Below are 20,821 nucleotides of genomic sequence, written 5' to 3' on the forward strand. Positions count from 1 at the left end.
TCACTTGGTGCAATTGTCATGAATTCAATCAATCAATCAGGTTGGAAGAGATCCCTGGGCTCATCGAGTCCAACCGTTGCCCTGACACCACCCTGTCAAATAGACCATGGCACTAAGGGTCATGTCCAGTCTTTTCTTAAACACATCCAGAGATGGTGGTTCCACCACCTCCCTGGGCAGCCCGTGCCAATGGCTAATGACCCTTTCTGAGAATTCATTTGCCAAATGCTATGACTGATGACCTGGTGTGACAGCACTGATGACTGCATTGACAGTGAAGGCAGAAGCCATTTGGTTTCAGCAGGATGGGATCAGGCAAACTGGACACCTGTCTTTTGCGGAACAGGGCCCCGCTCAAATGTTTCTGTGCATTAAAGCAGTTGACACATCTGCGAATTTCCTTTGGCTAAAACAGCTGGCAAGCCACCAAGCGTGTTTCTCGAGACAGTAGTTTTGGAGCATCTCTGTGGCTGAGTGCTTGGTATTTTGCTTATGGAATGGGAAAATGCCAGCTGGGTAATCAAATACTAGGACTGAAAGACTGACAAAAATAACCTTGAAGTGCAGAAATCGGCGTTCATGAAAATTAATAGCCAGGCTCCCTTGATATCAGCTGGGCTCTGCCCTATCAGAGCAATGTGGACGCAGCTATCTCTCTGGGTGAAGGAACTGCTCAGCAAGGGCATGGAGGGGGGAAGAGTGACTTTGCTTTACGAGCTGTGAGTCACAGGTCCGGGAACGGTTTCTGTACAGGCTCCACTGAACTAATATTCACTTCAGCACCGTACTCTCACTGTGATCTACAGCTACTGGCAAAAGAAAAAGGGAAAGGGACTGAAAGCAGAGGAGAAAGATAAAAATACATTCTTGGCAGAGGCAGGCTGTGAGCTCGCATTTAGGATGGGCAGCATGCAGCATGCCAACTATTTCCAAGATGCCTTAAGAAGTAAGGGTATGAATTTCCTTGCAGGAAGAAAAATTCCTTTTTAATTTTTTTTCATTATCGTTGTTGTGGAGGGGAGAAATCATCTCGTTTCTACCCCGTTCATTGGTCTCTAGCTAGTGCCGCTCTAGCACAGATATGACAGAGCTTAACTGGAAAACTGGCACAGAAAAAAACAAATATTGTCATCATGAAAAGAATGATTGCACAGGGCATGAGCCAAACCCCAGGAAATCAATCCAAAGCTGTGCCTGTGGTGAAAACGCAGTCTCCAGCTTTTTTTTTTGTCCGAGTGGCATCTGTATGGCCAGCTTCAGCTACCGATCCGCTACATCCATCCCTGATCCAAGCCCGATGGTTACAAATAAGGTGGGGCTGTACTGCAAGAGATCTCTGAAACCTCACAGCCCACTTCATCCTACTTGCAACAACTGCTGCTGACGTGGAATCAAAGTACTTCGAAATTAGGCTATTTTAAAGTGGTGGTTTAAGTTTCATATTCAAGAGACAAGTGACAGATTAAATGTTTGAATAGTAATAATAATAATAATAACAATAATATCAGTAAAGTAGGCTATTTTCAAAGGCATCAAGGGGATGACCAATTTGACCACAAAACTTCATCCTCTCAGTGAAATCTCTGCTTGGTTCAATGGCTTGTAAAAATGATCTGCCAAACAAGTAAATGCAGTTCCTAGGTGCAGTACTGACAGTGTCCTGATCATCACCTACAGTTCTCCCAAAGCTCCCTTCATAGGCAGCTGAAACTATTATTTCCTGTAATAGACCGAGTCTCTGCCACTATATTTCAACAACATGGTTCACAACCAAAGTGGAAAGACAAAGGATTTATGGCTAAAGTGATTAAATATGAAAATTCCTACCAGTTTCCTATTTGGTAAAGGAATGTGCAGCAAGGTATTAGCATAATTACTATCTGCAAGTAATATACACACAGGGAAGAAAAACGTGATGTACAAATAGTACCACATTATTTTTACTATTAAATTACACTGCAGACAGATTTCCCTCTCTACACTGTCATTACAGCTTTTGAACACACCTGGATGTGTTTAAGGATGGGACTGACTTTGCATTTTTTTTAAAAACAGTATTTTTCTTATGACAATGTAAAAAATAATTCCAGTGTTCTAACTCAAAACACCAAGCTAGCTCTGTGTTATTAACTAAGCCAATTAACCGTTGTACGCTAAGCCCTGTGTATATCATATAGAGCATTTGGCTTCCAGTTGTGTTTTAAGCCTGTAAACTGATCTTAGGGATTGCCTGACACCACAGTTCTTTCCAGTTTGGCCTTTCCCTCCCAGGTTATAACCTATCTTCTGTTGGACCATGGGAGTGCTCTAGCTGGAGTCCCTGGAGAGCCTCTCATTTTTCCAACAAGCACTGATTTATGTCACAAACACACTCATCTTTCTCACAGCCATGGGGATGGCTTTATCCATGGTATTATTTTTTGTAATCTTACCTCTATAAAAGATTCAAGAGGTAGATGATTCCTGCTGGTGGTTAGATTTAGGAAGAAAGTGATGAGCTTTTAAGTACAGATTTTTTAACCCAGTCAGTTGCTGTCTTTCTAGCTAAAAAATGCCCAGAAGGGTGTGTTTTTCTACTGCCTCAAAAAGCTGGGATGGGCAGGAGATGCAATCTGAGAGGGCTGTTTTAAATCTTTCTCTTCTGAGTCTTCCTCAACCTCTGACCTCTCGGTATCTCTGCTGAGGAATTGGGAGTTCTTCTTCTAATCTGCTTTGGCAACACTCATCTGGCAGGCCCCTGGAGCAAACTTGAAATATCTTTTGGAGGTTCAGTTCATCATTTGATCTTTCTATGGCCTGGATTAGTCATTAACCTTGAATTATCCACTCTACCTACTTGCCTAAGACTCCCACGTTTTCTAGGAAAAAAATTGTCTACAGCACTATGTACATAAACCCAGGGGAGATGAATGTCTGCAAATGAAGACTTGTAGCTGAGGATTTGGGAAAAAATGCTATGAAGATAAAATGGGTCAAAGCTGAAGGATGGGGTGGAGAAGTGCAATCAAAAGACATAAGGTCACTTTTCAGAGATTTGTAGCCTTTTATAACATAAAGCCATTACATGTTCTAGGTTAAATATTGCAGCCCATTAAATTTCACCTGGTTATTCCTGTCTCAAGCCCTGCAGAAGACTGGTGCCTGCAGGCTGGTTCTGTTCACCGACTAAACATCAATGCCATATTTGCACATGCACTCACTATCTACAGGGTTTGCGTTACTTTTGTTCCCTCCCCGATGCTACAATGAAATTAATTTCCCTGCTTTCACAGTAATAGCTTGGATGTGACCAAAGACACATTTTTCTGTTTTTATTAAACCTGTTTTTTTTTAGAATTGGCTCTTAACTACAACTAGTTAAGAGCCTGTACTGCTGCTGAATAAAGTATCAGAGGAAATGTGCTACTAAACAAGATGTAGCTAGTCTGAAAAAGCACTTGTTAACAGAAACTAATCTAAAGCAGTGCAATCTGAGCGTTGTATTTCTACTAGATTTTATTGCATACCTTTTGGTTTAACATGGATTGTTGCACTAATGTACAGGTGAGGATAACTCCACATCTAGTTAGCACTGGTTGTCTTTAGCACCAGTTTGTGATGTAAAATCATGTCCAAGTTGCTCTTAGTTTTCTGAGGCACCTGGGTGAAACTGTGGCTCTACTGATGTTACGCAAAACTCAGACCAACGTGTAGTGGGGCCAGGATTTCACACTGGATAATTTTAGCAAGGAGAATTGGAAAAGATTTCTGAGGATCAGTCATGTGGAATTGACAGATATTTTGTGCTTACAGCTATCAAACTAAGTTCATGCTTGAATATGTAGAAGCAAGAAATGGACTCATGATTTCCATGAAATACGCACACTCTGCTATTGTATCTCTCTCTCCCTACACACTTCTGAAACTCTCCACCATATCTCTGCTGTACTGGGGTCAAAATAATCAGGTGAATCTTGACTTTTGGGAACAGGTTGTGCCACACCCAGTCACTAGAAGGGTTTGTCTTTTTTTTTCAATAAAGTACAAGGAATCTAGTAGAATAATACAGCTGCTGATGTCGAAAGTAGGACTCCAAGACTAACATTCCTGACTGATTGCCTTTATAAACAGTGCTCAGTAATTTTCCAGTACAGTAGTCATTCTGCGAACAGACTTGCCAACTTTCACTCACACAGGTTTCTTTTTTTCTTTAGTGATTATCATCTTGACAGCTTTATTTTTTTTAATTTCCCACCAATTATAAGATCAGCCATAGGACAATGTTTTATAATTTACATGCACCTTGGGATGTTTTTTTAAATGGATGATTTTGTATTCTCCCTCCTCCGTCCCCCAAATGGAGCAGATCACTCGGTTTCAGAGGACTCGGTGTGGTGATGGTGTGAGTAGGTGTCCTTCTTGCTGGCAGCTGCCTCACTACACTAAGGCACAGAATATCAGCACTCTCAGAGCCCTTTTGCAGCGAGTTACCCCTTCCCTGATCCATGGCTGGTATATCTTTGTTGGGGCAACTGGTGTCCATCTCCATTCCCTGCCTTTCAAGGAAGGCAGCGCCTTTTCCTCAGCTCACACCACAGGATGCAAACAGTGTGAAGAGCATTACAGCAGGCAGCAGTAGGAATGAATTTCACAATTAAATATTTTGCTAGATTATCCTGTTAATCCTCCTTTGTGGGTAAAGACTGCTCTTGGCCTGAAGAGCCTCAAACCAAAGAAGCACAGATCATTTAACATTTTAAAAGAAGGAAATGTTCAACCATAAGGTTGTTGAGTCAAACATTATAATGGGAAAAATGGTGATGTAAGCCAGCCTGGGGGTTTACACCAAAGCTAAGAAACCTGTCTCATGACTCCATGTGAAAATTAACGCCAAATTAACTTCTGCTCTAGCAAGTCATCATGAATTATTTGATGTAAATGCATTTAGCAGTAGCCAATAAGCTCTCCTCATTCTACTCTCTGTTCCCAAGCCTTCTCTTACTTCTCTTCCCGAATTGCTTCATTGAGTTGAGTTGCTGGATTTGCTTGAAAATATATTTTTGTCTTTCAGTAGCTAATTAACTACTGATTGCCTGTTGCTGTATTTGATGAACTGCCTACAACCTGGAATGCATGTGATCTTGTCTCCTTCTAGTGGATGGCGATAACCAGACATGCCCACACCAGGACATCAGCTACCCACTCACAAAGGTGTCCAGAAGAGTCCCAGGCTTTCTGGTCTACAGCATTTGGCTTCTACCCCTCCAAGCCCTGCTGGAGACGTGCTGCAGCTGCCCACCGCTGGCAGCCCAGGATGGTTCCCCTGAAGAGCAGCCACCAGAGCGCAGCATTGCCCGCCCGCTCGCTCAGCCGCCTCCAGCCACCGCGTCTTGCACAGCGTCCAGCACAGTCCTGGCAAATTCATTAAGCTCAAACTGATTCTAGAGATCCCAACTCCGCTTTTGGGAAGTACTTCAAAATGAGCTCTTACGTGGTGCCTCCTTGGATCAGAGGGTGCTAACATTACTATTTATGCCAGATTTCCAGGCTAAAATGATTTGAAACCCTCCTCATGGCTGTTCCTCCTTTTCTTTTTTTCATGTAACCAAATTCAAGACACCAAAGGAGATATTTCCTAGCACAAGGCACAGATAAGGTTTTGAACTTGTTGCCATTGAACCTTATGGATGACAAACATTTGTAGAGGTTCCAAAAGAGTCCGATTGCATTAATGAAAGAACATAAGCACGTGGAAGCATTAAATGTCTAGCTAAGTCCCTTCAGTTAACAGACACTCCCAAAATGTCCCTCCAGTTTAGCATGATTTCCATACAGCCCTGCAAGTAATTTGCTAACATTCTCAAGGAGTTTTCCATCATAGTGCTCCCCCCCAAATTCTATTTGGAAGACTTTCACCTCACAAAATAAATTCAAAACTGTTCTGCTCCCCATCTACCCGTGACATTAACACAAATAAATATGGTGCGAAGGGACCAGCTGGGGTCTTGGCTGACTCTTATAACTGGCTTCATTTTTTCCCCAGCGGGCATCAATGTGGTGCGTGAGCCCCTGGAGAACATGGTGGTGGGTTCCAGTCCATGGATGGAAAAGTGAAAGGGGAATAGAAGAAAGAAAGAAAGAAGCAATCCATGTAACCACAGACCTGACCTCAGCAGTGTGACAGTTTTTAGAGCGGATTTGGATGGAAACAATAATCAAGGACATAGCGGTAAATGGATGCAACGTAGGTTTCCTCCAGGCAAAACTCATTGGCTGTATTTCTTTGATTAAAATAACTGCTTTTCCAGAAAAAGGAAATGTGGTAGATTTAATCTATTTGGTTATCAGTAAAGAACTCCTTTTGCTGCACTGGAAATGCTTATGTAAGTTGGAGAAACTGATGATATGCAGGGAAACATGGATATCAACGCATACATCGTATGGTAGGTGAGAGCTGGCCATAGCGTAGTGCTGTAAAGGAATATCAGGTATGAAAGGGATTTAGATTAGTTACCAGTGGACTTCCTGTAAGATCTGTCCTGCATTTGATCTAATTTAGTATGTTCATTAATGACCTTGGCACAAAGAGAAGAAAAATGCTGAAAAGTCAGGGAAAATGCTGACAATACACAGTCCAGAAGCATTGTCAATGCAATGGAGGATTAGGATGTCATACAGGAAGAACTGAATAACCTTGAGTACTGCAATAACAGAGAGAGGATGAAAATTGATAGCATACAGTGCAAGGCTGTGTGCTTAGGGACTAATAACTTGCATTTCTGTGTTAAAGTAGGATTCATATGTTGAAACAAATGAGGAGGAAAACATCTAGAATGACTGTAAGCCACAAATATGACGAAGCCATGAAAAAAGCAAAGCATGTATCAGGAGAGTTACTGCCAATGAAGACAGGAGAGTATGAATGTGACTGTGTAAGGGTTTGATTGGATGGAGACTGGGATTCTCCGTGCAATTCTGGTCACCTATGCACTCAAATTATGAATTTAAATAACGTGCATTAGAGGACCAGCAGAGAAGGTGACCAAGGGAAAGAAGAATTGATGCACAGTCTCTGATCCCATAAGAAGTTAAAGAAAAAGAATGTATTTAGCCCAGCAAAATGATGGAAGGAGGAGATACACCGGTTTGCTGTATCATATGGCACTTAGCTCAAGGCAAACAGCTAGGGAGGAAAAATACTGTACAAGCAAAGGAACAGAGCTGACGCAAGAACAAATGGCTGAAACATGACAACGAATAATTAAGGCTGGAAAGAAAAGATCCTGACCCACATGAACAGCAAGGTCACAGCGGAGCCTTCCAGCGAGGGAGGGAGACTGTGGAGCAAAATCAGAAAGGAGTCTATGACATGCTGCTGGTAGTAGCAGAAAACTAACCCTTGGACTCAGGAGATACTTTCAAGTCCTAAACAGTGAAAATAAGGGCTCAGATCTCCTGTGGTTTTCTGTAGATGAAGGCAGGGATTTCTGGCTTTTATGCTGCTGTTAAGCATCTGTGTAGCAATACCACATATTCAGCAGGTCCCTGAAAGAACTCAACCTCTATTAAAATCTATTACAGCAAAGAGGAGGAAAACGAACAGTGTTTGCATACAGGCCATTACAAGCCTAACAGTTGGGAGATTTCATGTGTTTTTGGTTCTTTTCCTGCATTAGAGGGGAGCAGTTTCATATTCATAGACCCAACCATGCATGTTGAAGTGTGTGGCCACTGGCCGACCTATGTTTTCAGTAATAACAGCTGATGTGATCTGTGATTTCTGAGTCTTGTGCCAACATGAGTGCTGGGTTTGCCTATATATTTGGGTTGGTGTTCAGTGTGCTGGAAACAACCCATACGCACCGCATGCAAGAATCCAGATTCCATCTGGTTACAGCAGGGTTTTGTAAAAAATATCTAAAGAGCTAGGCAAAGGATTAGAATAAAGAGGTGCTAATAGGGTGCAGTTGGGACAGGAAAGGAAGCTGTAAAGAATTTAATGGAAAAAGAGGGTCAAGGAACATAAAAAATAAAATAGGAAGAAAGAGGCATTTTTTTTAAAAGGTGAAAGAGTAACAATAATAAAGAATGAAAGATTCTTTTCTTTTCGCCAGTTTCAACAAAACCCTTAAGAAAATTCTCTTCTCTGACGTTTAATTTTAAAACATGTCAGTGTATCCAATCCTTTTTTCAATCCTGCTTTGTTTTTTTTCAGATGCTGGGTTGCAGTTGCAGAGCTCTAACCTTCTCCTTGGCCTCATGAAACTACTGTCCCCTGCCCCACGTTATTTGGCTCTCCCAAGAGGTGGCTGAAGTTCAAAGGGATATATAATTTGCAAAGCACTTTGGGATCGTGCTGGAAGAAAGACACTGTTATTAATATCATACCCCTTTTTTTTTTCTCCAGTTCACTTTATATAACGTGGGTTATTTTTTTTAATTTTTATTACAATCTCAACAGCAATAGCCTCCTCCTCTTCCTCCATTTATACAACATGATGTCACCCATCCCAAAGAGTTTGCAAACCAGATTATACATGGATTGAGAGAGGAAGCAAAGGGACAGAGTGGGATAAGTCACACAGCACATCCAAAAGAGAAACAGAGACTGAGTGTCCTATGACCCAGCCCTGTGCTGGCTCTAAGACCTTTCCCTAGAGATAAAGTCTATGTAAGGTGATTCTTTTAAATTTTGAGTAAAAGTGTAAATGTAGATCAAAACGTACAAAACAGAGCAGGTTTACTACAGAAAGGACAGCATTGTTCCTTCTTCTACACCCAGGTAAAGGGCTTAGGTCTGAGTGGAAATGGGAAAGGACCTTATTGTAACAAGATGCTACAATAATTTTACTTGAAACCCTAAAACAAATTCAGGGCTCATAAAAAAAAAGCATTGACATGGTGAAAGAGAATGGTTTCTTTAAGATGTTCTTGGTCAGAGAATATGCTAAGCATGCATTTCTAATATCTGGGTGGGCAAATGCAAGTGGAAATTTAAATTCTACAGAGGCACAGAGAATGTGCTTCTGAAAATGTTTCCAGTCAAAAGCATGTTAAGTGTGAAAGTGTGGTCTACATGGAGGGAGAGAGTGTGGGCTATCAGATCACCAGCAAGGATTTTGTGGTCTTCCCAGCTACTAAGCACATTGGGTGTTTGCTGTCATTGCTTCGACAAAAAATGGACCAATGAGAGTGTCACTGTGCCAGTGCTAATTGCTCCTGGGGACAACTGTGCTAAATTGTGGCTATAAATTGCCTGTTAACTCCATACAGAAGAAGAGATACCTTGGAATAACATTAAGGGCTGGACCTGAAGCCACAAAAGAACACAATCTGGGTATAGGAACAGAGTATGCTTTTCTCAGGAGGTTTGTGTGATTTAACCTAACCCACTGTCACTGCCCTGGACAGGTAGCAATGTCATGGTGAAAAAGTGTGCAACAAAGAGGAGACTTCACCAAGGGCTCAGGGCCATGGGGATCCCATTGAGAAACAGCACTGTGGGTCTTATGGCTCTAATAGACCTGATGGCCAAGATCTCCCTTTGCTGCTCTCAGCTAGTAGAGGCAGAAGCTGCCCACTTCTTCCAGAGCTTTGTGAGTTGCTTTTCTTCATCTCTACTACCTGGAACCCCTCCATATACCTGCCTGGGCTCACTCCAGCCTCCTCCCAATGGCTTCACAAAATATCTAGAAGAAATATTCCATGCCAGGGCAGAAACACAAGCAGATGCTCCTTGTTTCTGTTTTTCTGAGAGAATAACATGACAGAAACCCCAGCACCACTGAATCTAGGAAACTTCCTCATGGAAATGACAGTTGTTTCCTTGAAGTCATTGGGAGTTTGGCTCTCCTTACACACCTAGAAGCACATGGGGTATCTCACTATACCTCTCCATACCACTACAAGCAGTATGGCCACAATATTGCACAGCAGCAATAATAGACAATGCAGCCAGAAAATGAAACCTGAAACAGCCTAGCCTCATTGATGGATTGCCTGACACTGGATTTCCCTGCTCCAGGGCACTTTAATCAGCGTGCAGGTCTAATTAGAAGGAAGTGTGTTGTTTCTCATTTTCCCTATTGTTTCTACCAGCAGGATTAGCTTTGTAGGTACGTTTCCCTGGCTTGTCTGATTATACAAGATGCAACAGCTACTAGCAGGTTGTTTTGAATATGCTTTTTTAGATATTGTTGAGCTTTATCCTAAACTGATTTTATGTTCTAACTACTATCAAAAGTGGAGTGCCTACATTACTCCACAATGCTAAACATTACTGCAGTGAAAGAGTGAACTTTTTCATTAGCAAACAAATGGAACAAATTAATTTGCCTGCCTGCATTTTGTCATTTTGGCCAGAAACATCTTTTTTTTATACAATGCAGATCAAAATTAATTCAGCTAAAAGTGCTTGCCAAATTAAAAGGAGAGTTTTTTATTATTTTTAGAACTTATTACTGTTAGATCTCTAATTACTCTTACTGATGCAGAAAAGCACCCTTACTCAGGAAAGCATCTAAAATGTGTTTCATCATAATTTCTTGACTTCAGCAAGATTCAGGTACGTTTCCAAAACTATGCAGGTGTTGCTAGACACGGTACAAACTTCACATAAAGAAGAGACACTTCTTGCTTAGAGACTCCTGAGTCTGGACTACACTAATACAGATCAGGCATGCAACACAGCAGGTCAGCTGTAGTAGCTTAAAGGCTGTGGGTTGTTTGTGAGGTTTTTTGTGGCACTGTTTGACAATTAATCAGACTCTACTCTGTGCTGATTCCAAAAAAAATAAAAAAAAAGGTTAGATATGCAGGCGTTGCACTCTTGTCTAGCTTTATACTGCTAGATGCTGTGTCACCCAGGAGGCAGTCAAGGGGAACAACAAACCATCCCCAAACAATGTGTGAAGGCAGCTTGCATGGAACCTGACCTTACCGGCCACAAATTAAATGGACTCTGAGGTAATGAAAATCTGACCTGCTCAACAGAAGGAAATTAATATTACAGCTGGTTACTATGGCTAACAATGTGTTCCAATACTTTTAGACATTTTCACCGTGTTCACCAGATGAAGGCTTTGGAAATGGGCAATTTGTGAAGGAAAAGGATATTGGGTTTTATTATTTTTTAACTCCTTACCGTGACTGGCAGGGGTGTGTGTTACATTTCCTGACCTGGGGCTCGGGGCGATTCACTCGTTGGCAGTCACTGTCATTCACCAGTGTCATGGTCTTGTTAATAATTCGAGTACAGGACACAATGGTTTTCCGTTCACCTACAAGTCAAATAAAAAACAACTCTGAAAAAGGAAACCAGTGGCTAAGAACAAAACCACATCAACTCATTAACCAAAACTCAGAAGCCAGGAGCTCCCTACTATCTCTGCAAGTCTACACAGACCTACCACCTCTGCAAGCAATCATATTTCCCACTTCTGTCTTACCTTTGTACTGTTCTGGCTTTTATTTTTTTTTTTCAGAAAAGCTATAAATCTTTCCCCAATAATTGTGAAATTGACTGCTTCACAGGAACAACATGTTGGGCTTTCTCTTTTTAGTGTTTAATGTCAAAAAGATCTTGAACACAATTTGCTTTCATTTCTCGTTCCTCCTCCACGTGTAGCTGTGCCCTGTAATCACCTAGGACAGATGCTCCAGCTATGTAAGCTGAAGCCACACAACTGTCCACCCCTCAGTGACTGATAACCACAGGACAGCTGCCTCTTGCTGCTCCCCATTCAGAAAGAGTCAGGTTGCAAAGGAGTGACAAGGGTTCAAGAGTGATAAACTGGGCTTGTTCATATTTCACAAAGAGGTGAAATTGAGGCACTAAAATAAATTATTTCTCATCTTGTGGTCCTCCAGATATATTGCTTTAAAAACTCAGGACATCTCAGGAGTAGTCAGCATTTCTCACATCAGCTGTGCAATCAGGAGCTTCACCGCAGCAGCATGGCCCTCAGGGTTCAGCCTTCCACTGCGTGATATCAGGAAAGCCGTGGTGCCACAGGGCAGCATGGCAATGACCAGATGTGACAAGGAAAATGCCATCCCTGCACCCTGTGACTTTGTCTTACTGCTAATTATTTCGGTTTCTCAGATCCTCTTCTTAACCCTGTCTCTGCATCAAATTGAGTTTATTCATGATCTGTAGCAGATAATAAAAAATAACTCAAATTCTTTTAATAAAAATTTTGTAAAAGTCTGTATGGAAGGGAAAAGGCCCTTCCCAGCTTGGATAAGTAGTAAAAGCATCTGACAACCAAAATATAAGAGATCAATTGCCATCCAAGCTACTACTGGTGGGAGCCATGTTGCCAGGTACTGATTTGATTCAAGTCTGTGGCAGGTTTACAACACAAATCAGAAGAACCACAAACAAATTTCCTACTCATTCATGTGAGGGTTTAATGGCTCTAAGAAAGTGTTGTTTTAAAACATGAGTAAAAGCAAGTGTCCATTTTAAAATGAGTTCTATTTGCAGAAAAAAATAAATCCATGATTTCAGTACACTGAAGGCAGTGAGTCTTTAAATGTGAAGATGAACACTCTTTCTTTGTGTCATATAATATGATAAATAATTGGGCCTGCTGGTGGAGAAAGACTGGCCAGAATGCATGGAAGTGATCCATTTTCCTCAGGGAAAAACCTGCTTCTTCCAGCACTGAAAATTCAACGGACAGTGGCTGACAAACCAGTCTCTGGTTTCACAGGCATCAATTCCCCCTAAGGGTTTCAGCAAATCTGTCTCAGCACATCCCAGGGATCATCTGAAGAATGTGATTTGCAATGTGCTCATGTGCTCCCAGAAAGTCCACCCCACATCAAAGGCGTCTGACGCAATCTCCAGGAGCTGTCACAGCAGCACTGTCCCTGTTCTGTCCCTGGGGAAGGAAGTGTCTTTCAGGGAACATGCCTGAACACCTGTGAAAACTCTGCTCCAAGAATGTGACGGAGGCTTGAGATAGGGGGCTGCACGCCGTGCCTTGAGCCATCCGTGGAGCACTAATCCAGGTGCAGCTCCAGCCTACAGTAACGAGCCGAAAAAGCAGCGTCCCTGCCAAAATGCTGGGTGAAAATTAACTGTGGGGACGTGGATGATAGCTGGGAGAGCTGGTGAGAATGAGCTCTTATTTGAGTTCATTATGGCAACATTCATTCCCATGGCCAGCTTCCTTCATGCTTTGGCAACACTGTCGTCTGTAGGCACCTCTCTAACGGCTGGTGTCTGCAAACACCGTACAGCAAGTCCCACCAAGCTTCCAAACAGCCTTACCTCCTCCACACTGCACGCTGCACCCTTCCCATCCGCTGTGCGTCCAGATGTACAAAGAATCCTGTTGCTTTTCTGGCTCGCTTCTGTTTTCAGCAGTATAGTTTACAGGAATGGTGTATTCATAATGAATTCCATAATTCTGGTCATGAAATAACAGCACCTGGTTCAGCAGGAAAAGAAAGGCTGTTACATCACACTGTACTGGGAAAGCCAACAGACTGCAGAGACAGTAACGCTGGAAATGCTGTCTCAGGCCAGTATTTCTAAAATATAAGTACCTCATGAAAGGCAACCAAAGCTTTGTCTAGAAGCCTGAAATTACAGTGGTGTTGGTAAAACAGGGCATCTGTGGGAGCAATAACTGCTCATGATTTGTGAATATTTAAAAGAGTCATGGAGATGTCTAAACCTGCAGAACTTTGTTTAAGCCTCAAATGCAATCAGCAGGCCACTGGCTATCTGAAGAGAAGTAGTAAGGCAACAAAGTATTACATCAGCAGTTTTCATATAACAACTATTTTAATGACTATCACTCATCATACTCGTCCTACTCTTGTTTTCCAGAAAGCAATTTGTCTGCAAGCCTTATGCAGAGATTCAGGTTTATGGTTGGGGACCTTTGAAAAGAATGAGGAAGTTCTGGATTAACGCTGTACTGATTATGGATCGTGGTCCTGGGCAGCCTGCTCTATGCTACCCTGCTTGAGCAGGGGGTTGGACAAGACAGCCTCCAGACGCCCCGTTAAACTTCAACCATTCTGTGATTCTGTGAGCTGCAGGCATTTACTGTTGCATTTGAGTTGGGCTGCAGCAGTCCAGAGTTTGGAGGCAGAAATGTTCATTAACACATCTGAAGGAACAAGGTGATGCTTCTCAGAGCAAAAACAACTAATGCAAAAAAAAAAAAAGGCACATGCCTCCTGGGAAATGTGGCACCCAAAGTGGGCATGACCATTCCTGCTGACAAGTTGTAGGTGCAGGATTTTATTGTCTCAGAAACCTGAGGATGACAAGGAAGAGCCATAACATAGAGCTGCTGGCAACATGTGTATTTTTGTAGCCTGCATGTTGCTAGAGGAAGGTGAAACCTGCTTCCAACAGCAGGCTGATTCTTTCCCATGGAGTCACATGTGATATCTCCAGTGTTATTACTCCAAAATTCACTGACTATTAACAAAGACAGAGGAACAGAGAAGAATGTGGGGTTTTTTTCCACCACAGGCAGATGACAGTTCTGGTCCTGTGTTGATTTACATGTTGGGCTTCATTTGGCTCTCATTTTCACTGGCTTAAGTCAGAAGTGACTAGAAGATACTCAGTGGAGTATGAGGTCCATGGAATCTGAGTTACCACACTATTAACAAATGCCATAGAAGTACTATTGTAATGCTGATGGTGTGGCTTTAGGCTTACTCATACTTATTATCCCATAATCTCAGCAGCATTAGAGAGGTGAATTCTGCTTGCTCTTGTCACATACTGCAACAGGAGCAACACCTTATCAAATAAGATATTTTAAGTAGGGCTATCATACGTGAAGCAAACAGCTGCCCAATTGAAAAAAAAGCAAATTTGTAAATGCTATTTTTACCCAACAATAATTGTTTTCCATTCAGATTTGCAGAAATCACTCCTACTTAACCAATAATCTCACTAAAGCTGTCATAAGCTCATTTAATCAAAAAAATAACTGTATGTGCTGAAAGAAGGGGTCCAGTTTGCAGCCACTGACATCCTGGAGGTCTCTGCAGTGAACACTGTGGGGCTACACAAACTCAGCACCCATGAGTTGCTCTGAATAGTGCATAACCCTGGGCAGAAAAGCATCTTCCAGAAGATATGAGGAACAAAGATATGATTTTGCTTCAGCTACAGAGGGAGCCTTACTACCAGAACTGAATACCAAGGTTGAAACTAGGCAGCCATCATCACAGTTCCAAAGATGAATGTGTTTTTTTTTTAAACACAATTCGAAATACCAGGCAGTCAGAGGCAGAGAACTCAAGTCCTGCTCTGGCTTTCTTTAAGTGCACGAGATACGAACAGCTTGTTCAACAGAACTGATCAATCCATCTTGTCTAAAGCATCTTTATGCTCTGGGAGTGTTTGGTTGTCCTCTGTTGCCAAGAGGAGGTCTAGCACACGCCTAGTTACACAAACATTAATTTCTCCAAGAAATATACTTACAGCAATGCACTTGGAGAAATGCCTCAAGTATTAAAAACCAGCTCCTAAAAAGAAATCCTTATTATCTCAATATGGGTGCAAGACTAGTGAATCTAAAGGCCCATATGAAACCAATTTCATGCAATTTCGTAGCCATATATAATTGGGGGGCGTGTGTATGTGTAATTGGTTTCAAATGCAAGTCACAATGGATCGACTGAAGCTTCTGGCTCTTTGTCAGTCCAGTGTATTCCACCACTGTTTGAACAACAGTTTTCTATTTAGAGGTAACTGGTAACCATCTTGCCTCTCTTGCGTTGAAAGAATGAAACCCACTACCCTGTATCAAGGCAAAGATTAATATCTGATTTGAAGAAAAGACTTCACGTGTGCTTTGTTTACGACTGGCAGTGATTTTAAGCCACATGTTTTTTTTTAACGGTCTGGTAACTTTTACTTTCCTCCTTTTTAATCATTTCTGGGGGGAAGGTGAAGAAGGAAAATTTCCTCTGCTCATATGTGCTGAAAATGCCAGTCTGTACGTGAAAAGGATACTCATGGAGAACCTCATAATCGCTAGTTTCCTAGATGCTTACTCCTTAATGAAGGGGAAATGAGTATTTCTTTAAAAACAAAGCTCTACTGATGCCAAAGTTCACCAGCTCTGGTACCAGATTTTACCGTAGTACACCTCAACGAAGTAACACCCTGGAAGGTTCCAAGAGCTGGCAAAGGAACCCTGCACGGCATCTTCACAAACGGTACCTGCATGACTCCCTTTTCTGACATGAGGTTAGGAAGACCTGGGCAGTACAAGATACTTTGTCAGAGTCCTGGTTTCAGGAGGGAAGAGGTGCATTAAGGCCAAAGTCAAGCAGAAGCTGACTTTTCTGATGATGAAGGTGGCTCCTGCATACACTTCCCTTGTGTTACATGGCTGAGTCAGGAAGGTGCCAGTGTGCCCAAACCTGCACCACTATTTCAGTAGTAACCTCTTCGAATCCAGCTTCACACTGGTCTGTATGTGAACCTAGAAAACTCACTCATCTGTCTGATAAAGACAAAACACCTCATGTTCCTGTGCAGCATATTTTGACACAGAGAAAGTACTAACAAAGTGCAGTATTACTAATTTTTGTGTGTGTGAAAAGTTCAAGCAACTTTTGAGCTTTTCAAACTGGGCCATAAAATGTTGCACAATGAACACCAGCAAGCCAAAAAATTCAGGTGAGGAAAGGGAGAGCCTTCTGATTTTTAGCAGTGCTTACAGATAGCTTTCAGTGAATAAACGTGGCAAAAAGCCACAAGGAAAAGAAACAGTACACAGAAAAATGTAATTAGATAAAAAAGTTAGAGGAAACAATGCATACATGAAAATACTCTATGTTTGTATGCAAACCTCGCTATAGAAACTGTAAAGCTTTCTGCAGATTTTCAACTAGTAACACATATATAAGGCATTATTACAGCTATCTTAGAGATAGAAACGTTAAGGTTACTGGCCCACAAGTCACCCCATCACCCATCAGTGACAGGACTAGGACCACAATCCTGTTCTCACCCCTGTGGACTTCTCACTCATGTTCTCATACAGCTGCCATATGACTGTTTATAAAATGACATGCCTGGTTAACAGGAGGACTACGTTGAACATTAGGAAAAACTTTCAAGAACACCTTAAAATACATAAAATTTAAAAAAAAAAAACATTATAAAGAAAACATGGAACATTTCTGTGTGCAACTAAGTCACTACAGAGGTCAAATTCAAATGTATCATCTGTACATCCCAAATCTGCATCTTTTCTGTTAGAGCAACAGTGTATTTAAATACAGAATATGTTCTGGCATCAGCTGAGAAGATATATTGGCAAACATCCTTTCATGTATGTGAGCAGGTATGTCCATGAAATAAAGAAGGCCCCTGGAAACCTACATCCTCTAGAATGGACCTGTCACATTGTCTGCAACATATTACAGGAGTATCCTGTGCTGGACACGAGCTTACTGGGACACTGCATGTTGTCCCAGAATAGAGCATCACCTATTTTTAAAGAGGGAGCTGGGTTTCTCCAGCCCTTGCAACGCTGCAAAAGAATGCAAAGAGAGGCACTATAGCATACCTTTAAAAAACCCTGGTGAGGAAGCAAACAATCAAAATTTAACTTTCAGCTAGGATATAAACCCTTTATGTTGCATCACTTAAGAAACACAAACAAAGGATATAAAGTTACCATCAAGTGCAGTGGTATTTTAGTTGGTCCTTTGGCAGAGATTTTCTCCCACAGACCCCTTCGCACGTACCGGACAGTAGTGCCTGCGATCTGAAACTCACCAGGAAGCTCAATTTTCCAGTCGCTGTTAATGGATCTCTTACTGGAATCTTTTAAAGCTGGAATGAATCAAACACCATGGAATAAAACGTAAGCAAATTTGTAATTACAATATTGACTATTGAGCTTCTGTCTCAGCCCACGTGAAGTACAAGATGCAATAGCCTTGTAATGGATGTGAGTTTAAAAGAAAAAAAAAAAAAAAGAGTATAATTTTAGCTGACTCAGCATAATGTTTCTAACTTGGGCATATTCTGTATTTCAGTTGATGAAGGCATTTCTAATTATATTAACGTTGCTATTAAGTAACAAAAATGTCATGTAAACTGGTCTTGCTAAGGCTTTACTACCTAAAATTACTATATTCTGCTTTCCAAATAAGCAGCGTTCTCCAGCTTCAAAACTTCGAGGCATTCTCTGTGCATTCCACTGCCAGAAAACTTAAAGGGAAGAAAAAAAAGAGTGTGCAGATGGAGATACAAAGGGAATAAAAGGAAGGAAAGATAACTACCCACTGTGCTTGAAAAAGTACTACTAATTTAGGGCTAAATGGTAGAACTCTTCCATAGTTTGACCTATTTCAGGAGCATGTCCAAAACCCACACATACTCATGGCATATTGTTGAATTCAGTTACATATACAGCTCTGCTTTTGCAAAAGAAAGCTTGCACAACTGAAATGATTTTCAATGATTTTCAGTGAAGAGAGATTTAATTTAGATTTAAAAGTAATACTAAAATACTACAGCATTGTGCTAACAAGCAAGAATCACAAAGTAGAAGTGACTAGGAAAGCACAAAACTTACTAGCCAATTTTCCTTATCCAAGCTGAGTGGAGTGCAGATTGTAAACAGAGAGCATAATTAAGAACAATCAGTTAGAGCTGTAATTCTTCCAGGAAAAATCTAAATACTATTTGTCAAGGTTTACATGGGAAACACATAGGCATGTATGTAAAACGAACATGCCTGGAATATCTGGTATATTAGAAATTAACACTTAGATAACTTTTAGATCACAATTATTCTCAAATCTAACTATTTAGATTTTAATCTTAGAAAAACAGATGGTACCATAAATTTGGACACGTGTACCAAACTGGCAGACACGATGTAAGAATCTAACACCACAGAGTAGCTGCTTGAGTATAACCTGAAGATACTTCTGGTAAAATACTTACATACCTGCAGTGTTATACTCTTACAACTATTAAAACTAGTACTTGAGGTGAAATAGTATGAGAGCAGCAGTGGCTGTAAACTGAATTCTGGTTTGCAAGGCAAGATCTGTGTGTTTTTATGTAGACTGTCCAACCTGAGTCTGAGTAAAGACTGGCAGCAGTTGGTTCAAAGATTCTCGTTCAGATAGTATATAAGAAAACTTATTCTGATCTTTAAGCATTAACATAAAATTCATAGATCATTTACCTCTCCTTCCAAACATAGCACGAAAACTCTGCAATTCTTTTTTTTAGTTTCCAAGCAGAACCAACTTTTGAAACTGTATTTTCCTAGGCTTCCCTTAAGAAAAAGACCAATCAAATCTCTGTGTTGATAGACATGTGAAGATTTGCAAGTGCAAAATAAATCTGTTCCCGAGTTTGTGTGTGCTCCATAGTGCGAACATTGAACAGGTTGCCATACTCCAGCATCAGAAATAAGCAGAGTTTATAGTCAGGATACTTCCTGATGCTTTCTTTGCTCTCAAAAGGCAGAAGCGGATGAGATATGATCTGCCCCTGGGTTTGATGGACACCAGGAAACAAAAAATATCAGCAGGCAGGGAGCAGCCCACCACAGCCACCCTCCTTTCAGAGTCCATGAGCTAAACACACACGCATAAGGTCAGGTGCTGTAGGATCACATCCATCCTCTCAGGAAGTGCCTCTATGCACCAGTAAGGACAACGAAGAACGCTCTACTACAGAAGGAAGTAAGATGAATATTGAGAAGGAAAGATCTTGGAGTAACATGTCCTTTCTTCTAATGTAACTTATTGCATCAGCATCGCTGATATTCTTCAAACACTGAAAGACAACTCCAACCATAAGGATACCACATTACCGTTGACTCGTCAGTGCAAGTTGATTTAGGAATTTGTGTGTTTTCTACATCAGAATGGAAGCACAGTTATTCAGATGTCTGGGTGATGCACTGAGGGAAGAGAAAATCGGCAGACCCTGTTCTAACAGAGAGAAAGTCCTAGGCCCCTTTGTGGATATCCATGCACCATGATCAAATTTGCCCTGACATCAGACAGACAGAATAGTTTGTGTATTACTGGGCTTCCTTAGTTCAAGGTCAACTGTGTCTTTTGGCTAAGCCTTTAACAAGATGTTTTCTTAACCTCCAGCATTTCATGCCTATTTTATTCTCTTCCAGTAAAAAACACAACCTTGGCTTTCACTTAACTGAGTGTGTTGCAAGAAGGTTAAAGCCTTTTCAAGTCAATAGGAAAATCTCCCATTGTCATCTCTTTGGATCAAATCCCCATAGCCAGCAAGCCCTTCTAGGTGTGTTTAGGCTATATATAATTGCCTAATATGCATATGAGACAAGGAACTGGACTCGTCAACCTCACAACATAGCTGACTTACCACTTGGGTCTAATTTACTGTTGGCCATGTCTAACACCTTTTATGTAGCTATTACAATGAAGGTTCCCTCAAGAAATGAGAGCCCAGCTCACCCCTTCCCCAAATGAGTTTTAAGAGGAAGGAAATCCCTGTTAGTTTTGTCTTTAGGGGGTTTTCTGAAAAACTGTTCTATTTGGCTCAACAGGACAAGTGCCTGGCTCCACAGATCCCAGAGGGTCTGCTGAATGTAAGAGGAGATACCTGAATGGATTCCAGCACAGAGCAGCATCTCACAGTGGAAACCTATTTTTAGACTGTGCGCAGACATGTTCCCAGGCACCTGGGAACCTCTATGTCGTTAAAATGGTCCCTAGCATACCTTAGGGCCCAGGTCAACTTGAATTCTCCCAAATAACTCCTAGTGTGGGTCAGGATCCAGGACTATCTAGGGTCCCTTCCCAATAAGCAGTATGCAGGCAGCCCCCCTTC

General features: G+C 41.5%; 1 protein-coding gene across 1 annotated transcript in view; it reads right to left on the reverse strand.

The window, feature by feature from the left end:
• ADAMTS17 (ADAM metallopeptidase with thrombospondin type 1 motif 17) overlaps nt 1-20,821 on the reverse strand; it is a 189,212-nt gene that overhangs the window by 26,136 nt on the left and 142,255 nt on the right. The window contains exons 16-18 of the mRNA XM_068410576.1: nt 17,658-17,815; nt 13,259-13,418; nt 11,123-11,258 (exon numbers count right to left, since the gene is read on the reverse strand). Of these exons, the coding sequence (XP_068266677.1) occupies nt 11,123-11,258; nt 13,259-13,418; nt 17,658-17,815 (454 nt within the window). The remainder of the gene's footprint in view (nt 1-11,122; nt 11,259-13,258; nt 13,419-17,657; nt 17,816-20,821) is intronic.

The sequence above is a fragment of the Nyctibius grandis genome, chromosome 11, assembly GCF_013368605.1.
Source record: "Nyctibius grandis isolate bNycGra1 chromosome 11, bNycGra1.pri, whole genome shotgun sequence".
Taxonomy (NCBI): domain Eukaryota; kingdom Metazoa; phylum Chordata; class Aves; order Nyctibiiformes; family Nyctibiidae; genus Nyctibius; species Nyctibius grandis.